We start from the raw sequence: 12316 nt of genomic DNA, 5'->3' as shown, positions 1-12316 counted from the left end.
TTGCCATTGTATTTCTAATGAGTCAGTCAAAACTTTTCCATTTCAAATTTCTGCAAGAAATCTGGTATAAGCTCGAAACCAATTATGAGTACACAAACACCATATGGTATAGGTAGGTGCAAGATGCAATGGGATTTGGGTAAGGATATGAAGCTGTGTGTTTACACACAGACACACATGCACTCACACACACACACACACACACACACACACACACACACACACACTCACACTATGAACAGCTTTCACTTAAGCTATATGCTAGCTTCGCCAATAAAATTGAAAAAGTCGAGTTGAAAAATATACCTATTTTGATTATGAAAATGTGGTAGAGACAAATACAGATGACTGAATATTGTCAAAATACTTCTGTCACGTATATTTTATGATGAGTACAATTTTTACACTTAATATTTTAATTGTATGATGCATTCAATGACTGAATGATATTTGCACATTTCATTTCTTAATTTGTTATATCTTATTTGGTACCTTTACCACTTGATAGAATTATATAACTGACAGTCATTGTATCTTTAACATCTAACCTGAGCCAATTAAAATCAAGGATGAGCTGTTGCAACTATTATTATCCATCATGCATCATGCTTTAAACTTTGACATATTTCTGTCTTCAGAAACTTCAGAAAATTAAAAAAATGTATGGGAACCTTTCCTATCAGAAGGATTGAACAGTTGTCACAATTTTGGCAGTGTGTGTGTATGGGGGGGGGGGGGGGGGGGAGAGAGAGGAGGGGGATAATCAGAACCCACTGTTCCTATCTGCTTTATTCTTGCTCTATGCTTTCATGTTTGTTGAAATGATTGTTTTATTTGTGAATTTTGGTCTTGTAGCAACTTATACAAAACACTTTTTCCCACCAATGAAATAGGATCAAGTTAGCGAAATTCTTCAAATCCTTTGCTTCATTTTAATTTTCGTTTTTGTCTTTTAAGTAAGTAATATAGGAATTCATGACTGATCATATTCTTTATATATATGTATATATATATATATATATATATATTTATATTTATACATATATCCTTTAAGTCACTATAAGACAACATAATATGCAATACAAACTGAATAGATAAATCATATTTCTATACTGTGGTATGATTTTATGCAGAAAAAAAGGTATGATTAAGAACTGAGGGTAAAAAAAAAAGGATGAGGTATGCAGATTTTGAGGATGAAATGTGAAGTTAATTCCCAGTGCAATGAAATACAACCCTTTATCTGAATGGTGATACCCTCAGTGCAAGTAGGCTTAAGGTTACAAAGATAAAGGCTGAGAAAATATGAAAGTGGCCAAATACCGTCCCCCAAGAAGTTTGGCCCCAAGCTCGTTTTAATTAGCATAATTACCTGATTACAGTAATGGTTAATTTTGTAGCGCATCAAGCGCTCACCTCTGGGTATTGGGCAATGATGATGTGGTGTTGAGAATATCGTCGTACTGGTGTCAACTCCATACATAGTGACATTACCCCCATCACCACTTCCCTCCCCGCGCAATACTCTTCGCGACACCATCCCAAATCAATATGCATGTAGCGCCACCGAGGCAGCGTCAAATCTGTATTGGAGGCATGTCTCCCAGGAATCCCACAGTGACGCAGGACCAGTAAGATAGGCGGTCCTTTACAACGTAGGGGGGCGCCGGTAAGCGTCTAGTTTCGTTAGAATCGGTTACACCTCAATTGTTACCGACCCGATTAGGAACAAAGTAATGATTTGCCATAAGGTTTGGAAGATTCCCTCCCTACCGGCTATTAATCCTATGTCCAGCGTAAATGGTTTTCCCTCGCAAAACTATCTGCATATTAAATAGTCTTCCTATATTTCTGAGACATATCAAAGAAGATTCGTAGTCTCCGGGGAGTGTTTTGTCCAAAATAAGACGTCAGGCTCCGCCGAAAGGGGCATCTATCACGCAGAGTCTGTTTTGGGTTCGTATCTCGGCATGGTTTGCATTTTTAATGAACCTCCTATTGCATTGTAATGGATGCATTATTGGCGGGGCAAGCTAGGCTGGAGTCTTGATAGAGTTTCCCTTCCCTCGGATATAAAAAAGGGCATCCTCTTCCACACTAGTCATGAAATGAGAGATCTTATCAGTCTCGTACATAAAGGGGGCCACACTTCTGAGTTTGTGCTTGAAGGTTGTTGTAGGCAGAGACTGGTCCGTGCGTGCGACATCTAGCGTCTGCTGGTAGTAAGGATCATGGACTGTCTATACTGTGATATCCCCAGGGCTCTCTTCTCCCCAGCTCTTGATACCAGTGTGTGAGTTTCCACCTGTTTCTTGTTCATACACCCCTTGTATTCATTTTCTATAACTTGTGCACCTCACTATGAAATCCATATCCTATGTCATGTCATTTGCACCTTAGTAATTTCCCATCAGATGTCTGATATGTTGGCTAATGCTGGATGCAACTTTATAGCTATCATTGTAAAATATTTTTTGCAAATAGTTGTCAAATATATATGATTTTTTTTAAAAATAATGACTTCTCTATAAAAAGAAAAAGAAAAAGAAGAGAGGGTTGCCTGCAAAGAATAGTCTTGTATTATCATTATGATTTTATCTATATGTTACACAATGAAATGTTCATATTCCTTTGCATATGAAATATTTCCAGTGAAATTTGATTTGTAATTATGATTATTAAGAGAACTTATTATCTCCCTCAATTGAAATTGTTCACAAAGACTAGTGTGTAAATCCTAAGAAATGTTAAAACAAGTTTTCATTTCAATGAAATCATACTGATTATTTTGTTCACAACTATTTCAGATCAGACCAGACACTCGATACAAGTTTATTGATAATCTTTTTTTTTTCTTAACAATAAGATGGTATAAAACTGATTTTTTTTTAAATAGTTACCTGTACTTCAAACTTTAAAATCATTTCTCCAAATACATCACCTGTCTACAAAACCAACCTGGAAATGTAAGAATATAAACTTTACAATTCTCATAATTGAATAAATTACATTTGAAAATGTTCCTATGTGCCAATACACTTAAAGGGTCAATGGTGATGATTGCAATGCCAAATTTATGTATTTTTTTCTATGTTTTAAATTTGAGGTATGTTTCATCATCAATAGGTCCCCTATAATAAAAAGAACTTATCAAGATTAAAACTTCAACAGATTTTGTGTATTCAAATATTCCATTTACTCTCCTCAGCTGGTAATGGACCTACTTGCATAAGGAACTTACTTTAGATTTTCGGAAGTTACCTGAATTTCTTCTTCAATACTGAATTATCTTTAATTGCTAGGAGCCTGTCCTCTTTCGAACCACACTTCTTCCATGAAAATATCAAGTCTTCTCCATTTGATTCATCAATGCATTCAAGATGGAAGTTCATATGATATGGTCTTAGAAATACTAAAAGCTTGAGGCTTTTGGCAGTAACTAGCTGTCATGGTCAATTTCCTCCATATCCCATATCAGTACAACTTTAATGCCCTCTGAATCAACCAAAGACACCAGACTAAAAAACAAAACAAAAAGCTCAGTACATATAATACCTCAGCCACATTTCACTGAAATTGATTTTATTTCAGTTTGCCTTCATTGACTCAATCCCACACCTCGTGTAAAATTTTCCAATTTCTTCATCACTTTGTCTGATTGATGCATGCAATGCTGAAATTTACATGTGCAAATAGAAGTTCTCCTCGCTTTGGAGTCAAGTCACAGACGCATTACAATACTCATTGTAGATAAATCCTCTTGTGTTGGAAAAGACGCCTTATCAGGGATGTCTTACAAAGTGATCCGTCTCCATCGACGCTTACATGAGCGTGAAAAAGTTTATCCACTCCACGATATCATATCAATCAGGGTGGGAAAGCAAATTAAGCCCCCTGATTGAAGACTATGCCACAAGCATCGGTCAGACCACACATCACTCCTTCAATCTCCAATGATCCGTAAGTGCCTGTGTCAGAGATGGCGGAAAATGTGACAGAGAAGATGAGGAGGGGAAAAAAAATCTGGCAAGAATGGTAATGAAAATGCAAGTTGATTCCTGCATTTGCAAGACTGCCTTTTAAAATCTGCAGGTTAGCTATCTATTCACTCTGGCCTTATGTCTTGACTTTTTTATGGTCAAGTGGTGCAATGGAAATTGATCTGATTGAGTGTGGTTGAATGGGAAACCATATTTCTTAAGTGCCTCAATTGTGACTGATTGTAAAAATGGCAGAAGGACCACATTTGTCAGGTGTGGCATTCATCAATCCAATTTTGTCCAGGCATTGAAAACAGTAAACATCTGAACTGATTGGCACACTTTGAAAATTTCTTCTAGGATTACATTAAGTTTGGTTGTGTGAGCTTGATTCATAGTGGATATACTCCCTATGTTTTTATTCACCACTCCTTGAAGGTACTTTTAATAGTTAGTCAAGAATTATTGGTAATGTGCACAGATTTTGAAAACAACCAGATAATCTGCAAGAAATCAGTGTTAAATTCCAAAAACATAAATGAAGATATCACATTATGATGGAATGGCTGAAATCTAAAGAAGTAACTACCATTCACAAAATTATTGTCTATATAGTTATTTATTTCAGTTATCTTAAGATTTTCTGCACTCCCCTATCCCCAGAAAAAGGTCTCATATTAATAGTCATTGTTAGTTTTTCAATAGTTTTATCTTGTAGTTTTAGAAGTCATATCTGATTTCCAAAGAAACCAAAAGAATATGATATTAGGAGTGAAAGTACTTAACCATTAAAAACAAAATTTCATTGGCTTTAGTCTGGTATATATTTGTTTTACAAAAACTAAATAGCTTTTTATGGGGGTGGGGCAACTTTGATGTAGAATATTATTTTTTATGGTGTTGGGCAACATTTTTAGATTTTTGGTGGAGCAATGTATGTGCTAAGTTAATATTATGTTCAATATTTCAATTTAGGGTATTATGTCTTGTTTGTGTTCATGCAAAGAATGGAAGAATATTTTTGAAGAAATACACACAAATTATGTGAATCATGATTTCTAACAATGCAAGGTTGAAAATGTTGATATGCATACATAACCTACCTACCACCTTGTCATCCTGATGAATTTGAAGAGCTTGATAAAATCCAAAATGGGTTGATGTAGGTAAAAAGCTATGAGAATTTGGAGTTTAATTCAAGAGTATCAAGATGTTATGAATTGAAAAAAAAAAAACCCTCAGAAACATACTTTTTGGAATTTGTCAGAAAATTGAGCAGTGAGTTAGAAATTAGCATAGGTTGTATCACATTAAATTGCAGGGAATATACTCAAAATAAATCCCAGGTTATACCTTTTAACAAGTTCTTGTGCAGGTGAAAAATGAATGTCTGTGTGCATGTGTTGTGATGATAATTGCCTCATGGTATTGATGCAATTAAAAACATTGCTCACATGTGTACTTTTTCTGCCTTTGCAATTTTCCTCCCTTATGCTTGACTGCATCTGAATTTTAAAGTCATATTTTTTTTTTCAATACTATTGATACATGTAGTTGGTGGCGAGTTTTTTCACTGTTTCTGTGGTAGTATTTGACAAATAAAGTTATAGACACGATATACAGCTTAGTTAAGTTTATATGATTTAAAGAATCCAAACACATGAAGTTAAGAAAGCTGATGCTTGTTGACTTTATCTAGCTTTCATGACGATTAATGAATCGTATCAATGCCTATGACTGTACATACTATCATAGATAAAAACTTCAGTGGTGAATAAGACTATATATTGTTAATTCTATGTTGTCATTAAATGGATTCACTGCACAGGAAAAATTGTGGCATATGCTTAGTAATCCCTAGACCTCAAAATAGGAGGCCCCAAGTTCAAATCTTGTCTGGCGCTGACATCCATGGCCATAATGCCACATCGTACGTGGCCCTCTTCAAAGTATGTGTTACACTTGGTGATGCTAAAACAAATATAATGAAACAGGCCTCTGAAAGAGTATAGTGCCAACAATAAAAACAATACTGTAGACAAATTTTGAATTTTGTGAAAAATTGTGTAAAAAACATTCACCAAACTAAGGCTATAATTGTTATTAGTACAAATTTTCAACACATTTTAATTGCAAAATGTTAAAATGGAATAGACATCAGATCTTAAGTGAGTGTATCTATGTATCATTGTCTCATGCATTACTGTCTTTGATTCAGATTATCTAAATCTCCAAGATTCAGGGATAATTAAAGATAAACCTCCAAATGAACTAATGATGGCCTTGCACTTAGATTGGAATATAATGCAGGGATTTCAGGGTTTTCGTTCACACCCTTTGAGGGACATTGATAGTAAGTATCATGTGAGTGAGATAATCTCTTGAACAGCCTTTAAATTGTGCCTTGTGCATTTGATAGAAGCAGATGGTGAAATTGGAATGAATCCTATGATCAATCAAATTTGTGCACCATTCAAGTCATCATTCACATGAATACATTATGGACATCATTCCATGTGTTTTTTCAAGTTTGTTATTGTCACTGAGTAATGACGCCTAAGAATATGAGGTGGCTGAAATTATGTGTATATTTTCATTGTTCTTATCAATTAACTAACAATGTTAAGATTTTACAAATACTTGTGACATCCAGTCTATCAAATTTCACAAATGCCAATACCTGTGTAATGTTTTTTTTTTTTTTTATTTTTTACTTTGTACTATAAAACAGATGTAGATTCAGTCAGGTTGGTTGACTGAGTCAGCAATTTTAGAATTTAACAGATGAAGAAGTATGTGGAGAAGATACTCTAAGCATCTTGTTATCGAGTAGCATCAATAAGGTAGGGCAAAAGATGCTGGTCTAATGATCAAAGAGCAATCCTAGCCTGGGTTAGAAAGGATCTTAAGATCCGTCATTTATCCCGCCCTATTATACCCAGATACACCCCGGCAATTGTCTTGTCCCAATCTCCGCAGCAAGGCTACAGCACTCCTCTAGTGACTCAGCAATTGTGTGTAATTCTGGTGAATAGCTTCGACCAGACACCGGTCGAAGTGAGGGGAAGAGAGAAATGGAAAGGTTCTTTCTTGAGGAGAGATTCAGAAGAGACGCAGAAAATGAAAGAAAGGACAACATCTTAAGGGAAAGTGCACCTGGTACTATTGGATGAAGTCGGGAGAAGGAGGCACAGAAAAGAACATGTGACATTTCTTGGCAAATCTTCCAAATTAAGTATTTCATCCTCTCAATGAGGTAAAGTAGGAGGGATCTGTATCTCCACCACTCTTTGAGATTTTTTTTCCCTCCCTGCATGCCATGTGTAGGCATGTAAGCATGTATAGGCATCAAACACCCTTTCCCCCCGATACCAGCCATTGCTCTCTCATTGATTCTGGATTCCTGGGCATCGGCATTGTTCAAACATAAGATTAAATGTATGAAGCATGGCAACACAAAGCCTATAAATATGCAGGCTAATTTGGCTGAAAGTATTAAAGTCCTCCTCGGGATGGTTTTATTCATTGACTAGGAAATTATATTAATAACCCCATTTCAAAGGCAAAGGTTAATGTTTGCATAAATTTGTGAAAACATTGATTAAGATTTCTGGTATATAGTTCAATTTGTTTGACTATTGTCTTAGGAGCAACCTCCTTGATTCATTCTCCTCAACAGTTTCTGGACTTGGAGAAATTGCGATTTAGATTTGTCAGATATTGGAAGACGATGGAGGAAGGGCCAGGAAAGTTCAACACACAGGTTGCTCTGTACTTTGTTACATAAACTCTACACCTTTCATTTTATTTGAGCAGTATTACTTGATAACCTTCAATTTTCTTGTGACATATATTATTTTGTTTTCAAAGCGGGCCAGAATATTAATCCTTTGAGAAAAAATATTGCAAAACATACTGTTTGTATTGCACCCGCAGATGGTTACATACTTTTGCCCCATCAAATCATGATTCAGTGGATATTTCTTGGTCCTGGTTTGGCCTGTACAGAATAAATTCATATGCCTATGTGAAAACCTTCATGAATAAATATTTGTTTGTGAGACAGAGAAGGATACCTTAAAAAAAAGTTTTGGTCTTGAGAATCTACAAAAAAAAAAAAGAGAACATTCTTTGATTCATAACCAAGTTGCGTACTACGCCGAATGAATTATTACCATTACAATCCATTTTACAATGTATTCATTTCTTTGTCTTGGGGATATACAAGTCTAACAGTGTGTGCTTTCTTTATATCAAATGTTATTGTGAAATGATGTCAGTTCATATGTTACAGTAATGTATTTGTACAAAGAAGGAAAATGTGCTGTCAATAATATTGATCAGAATTCAGGGCATATGATTATACAGTTGGTATTCCATAAAAGAAGGATTTTGTCTTGTAAAATGAGTGGTGATTCTGCAGTGTATGTAGCCATGAATAAGCTTAATTTCCCTCATAATGAAAGGCAATTATAGATTTATCCACATGTATTAATTTCTTTTTTTGTGTATGAAAATTGCAAATCGAAGTTGTTTTTCCCATATGAAATCATACTGAGTGTTAGAGTATCTTAAGTAAAGAATGAACATCATTTTCTGTTCATATTAAAACTTTCAGGAGATGAAATTCTAGTGTCAAATGAAGTATAATATTCTTAAGTGCCGTGCATTTCACAGGGAATATTTGGTCACCATTGGTCACCATTGGTAATTTAGTAATCACTTTTTGAGCAATATCTAGTCAAATATGAAATTATTACATTTAAAGATAAATACAGCTAAATGATGACTGAAAACTTTTATGATTTAGCGTAAGAGAAAATTGGTTGTACTTTATTCAAATCTTTATGTCAATGGGATACTTGAGAAAAACTTGGAAGATTTCAGGGATGCAATGTCATCAGGGAATGAAGTATCATGACATTCATACTTTTTTGATTTGTGAAAATAAATGTATGAATGTTTGTGCCTTCAAATACTTTGAGCAATCAATTGTGATGCTGGACACTATGGTAGCATCTTTTTATTATAAATATGTGTCCTTGACATAAACGCTTTTGGATTTCCCCTTGTTTTTGTGTCATACCTGTGCACTGACAGTGGCATGCAGAAGTATTTTTTTTAAAGTAAGCATGTCAAAACTCATTTCTGTGTTGCTTATTTTGGGATGTGAATATCTTTTTAGGATAGAAGAAAATGGGAAAATGCTTGTGTAACATCTTAAAGAGTGTAAAATCTTGTCCTATTTGTTTGAAATACATGATACATGGAATACATGAAATTGTGCTTCTATATCGGAAATAATAATCCGCCTGGAATGAAATTGTTTGCAGGTTTTCATGTTTTTAAATGTTCTTAGAAAAGGATGTGTTGTACTACATCTGTGGTAGGAATAAGATCACAAAGGACAGTCTTTAAAGCAACCAATTCCTTTGTAATTTAAGAGAGGCTGTATTAATGCAGCCTCCTTTGAGGGGAAAAAAAATGAGCTCCTACATGAAAATATTCCTCGCAGAGCTCCATGGAGTCTTTTTGTGAAGATGGAGAAGAAGAAACAGACTTCGCTGGGAAGAAGTTGCTAACTTAGGGAAGGATATAGCTGACAAGTCTGTCCTACAAAGGAAAGAAGAAGGGAAGCCTCTTTTATGGGTTAAAGCACTGAAGTACACCTGGGAGCAGCAGAAGGGCCGTTGCTCGAGCTCCCCCATCCCCTCTCCATCGCTATGACGATTGGAAGCGGGCGACTTCTGGTAAAGGAGTGCCAGGTTTCCGTCTTATTCCTGTCTTTTTGCTGCCTGCTCATTTCTTCTCTAGATATGGTAGAGTTCAAATGAGAAGAAATATAATGAGACTGGGCGATAAAGGAGTGTTAAGTCTGTAGGGACCTATTCTCCTCATTGCATTCCAAATGAAGGGGCCGACTACTTGAGAGCGGGTCGCGTCTGGGGGGCCCTTTGACGGCAGAACCAGATAGTGTAGCAGTATTTGCATCTCATTGCGGCTTTTACAATTGCTCTGTGGGATGCTGACAATTTTTGAAAAGTGTCATTTTTTTCCCAAAAAAACCTCATCATTTTGACCAGTGTGATGTGGTCATAAATAGTAAAAGACACAGCTTCTGTTGTCTGTTGATTGACAGTTCTGAACTTATACAACAAATGTAATCAATCATATATGTATTTATGTCTGATTTTGTTATGTAAGGCTGCAGTACTTGTGAAAAAAAGAGCTCTTCTTTTACAAATTACCTTCAATCTTGTCACATTATCACATATGAGATGTGCAGTTATGCACAAACACTCATTCTTAAGTGACTCTGTAGCAAGCACAACAAACCTGTGATATGTTCATAGGTTCATGAATTGTATACCACCCATAATCTTAATAGTCATAACCCTGCCATTCTACCAGTAGCAGCGACTAACAGATTTTTGTTCTTTTTATGTGCCACCCTATCATGCCCACAGAATTGCTGCTATCCGTAAAGAGCGCTCACGGGACGCTGCCCGGTCGCGCCGCGGTAAGGAGAACTATGAGTTCTACGAGCTGGCCAAGCTGCTACCCCTCCCAGCAGCTATCACAAGTCAGCTCGACAAGGCCTCGATAATCCGACTGACCATCAGCTACCTTCACATGCGCCACTTTTGTATCCAGGGTGACCCACCGTGGCACAATTACCCAGACACTGTCCCCACCCCTACCAATTCTTCCAGACACCTCCCAGTACTTCAAGGTGAATATTACAATTGAGACATCACTCAATCAAGTTTGATACACTTACATTTCATTTCTTCTCCACCCAAGCAGAAATAGGAATAATTAAAGAATGAATGTGAATTCTCTTTTGGCTGTCAGCAGTAATTGTCTCTCTTCATCTGAGATCATGTATCAAAATAATCTGACAATTTCTGTTCCTTTCTTTCAAACAGTTGTGATAATAACATTATGGAATAGAAATTATAACATCATAGTATGATGTTATAATTTTCATTTTCTACACATATTTTCTTTTCTTGCTTTTCTTACTTGCTGTGGTGTCAATTTATCCTGGTTCAAGTTCAAGTTGATTTCACTTCATTGCCAACAAATTAAGAAAACAGTGAAATGGTAAACTTAGAAACAATGAGGGTCCCTAGGGACATTGTTTGTAAGTTGTTGGCATCTGTCTTGATGTATGAAAACCTTCTTTAATCTTTGATATCACCATGCAGTTGTAAGTTTGATAATAATCATTGCTTTTATTACATTGCCAGATTATTATTATCATTTCTTTTTTTGTCATTTTGTGCTGATAACCAATGTTTTTCTTTCAGATAGAATTACAATTATGAATAGAAAAATATATTATGTAATCAGTAGGTAATTGTATATTATAATTAATAGGCAACATGAACAACTGAAAGGAGTTATATGAATGTGATCAACATCGTCTTTATGATTGTCATCATTATTATCATAATTATTATTATTATTAATATCATTATTATTATTATCATTATCATTATTGTTATATTAATGCTCATTTATATTGTAAGCATAACAGGATAACAGTATTGATGGAGCTTTATGTAGTTTCAACTAAAACATACAATAACATAAGCTTCAGTGCAAAAACTGTACAGACACTAAAAGAGCATGAATATTTTTAGCCTTGACACTTTGTGCCACTATATGAAACCATCAAATCAAATCATATCATATCAATGATATCAAATCAATCAATCAATCAATCAACTAACCAATCAATCAATCAATCAATCAATCAATCAATCAATCAATCAATCAATCAATCAATCAATCAATCAATCAAATTTACTTATTTGTATCCTGCCATGTCTATCCATGAATATGGAGGACCTGTATAATTTCTTTCATGTCGTTCATTCTTTTTAATTTTCCATCAATTTCTAGTAAGATTCTGAAATTAAACATCATATATAATTGACATCTGCTTTTCCTATTAACAAGAAAATGTAAATTAAACATTAAACTTGATATGTTTTCATATGACCACTTCATTGAAAGCAATAGTATATTTGCAATTTTTTATTTCAGAATTGGATTTTTGAGAATGTAGAATAAATTTGAAATTGATATGAAGCCATTTGTCTTCAGTGAAACTGACTTACAGGAAGATTGAAGTGAAAATGTGGAGACTACCAATCAGACTATACAGGCCATCATACTCAGAAGATGTGGCTTACATTCCATGATCAAGTACAGGTCAAAGGTCATTACTGTGGTTTGATGCTTGAAGGAAGTGCTTTTGCCACCACAATATCCAAAATTACCCATTATTTCCCCATTTTTGGTATTCAGTATGACATATGTTTATG

At 35.1% G+C, this 12316-nt stretch overlaps 1 protein-coding gene across 1 annotated transcript in view; it reads left to right on the top strand.

Annotated features, from left to right (window-relative positions):
* LOC140232047 (uncharacterized) overlaps nt 1–12316 on the top strand; it is a 123573-nt gene that overhangs the window by 60184 nt on the left and 51073 nt on the right. Inside the window, exon 3 of the mRNA XM_072312202.1 lies at nt 10448–10713. Within this exon, the coding sequence (XP_072168303.1) occupies nt 10448–10713 (266 nt within the window). The remainder of the gene's footprint in view (nt 1–10447; nt 10714–12316) is intronic.

The sequence above is a fragment of the Diadema setosum genome, chromosome 1 (genome assembly GCF_964275005.1).
Source record: "Diadema setosum chromosome 1, eeDiaSeto1, whole genome shotgun sequence".
Taxonomy (NCBI): Eukaryota; Metazoa; Echinodermata; class Echinoidea; order Diadematoida; family Diadematidae; genus Diadema; species Diadema setosum.
The sequence above is the reverse complement of the archived record's forward strand: the minus strand, read 5'-3'. Positions and strand labels throughout refer to the sequence as shown.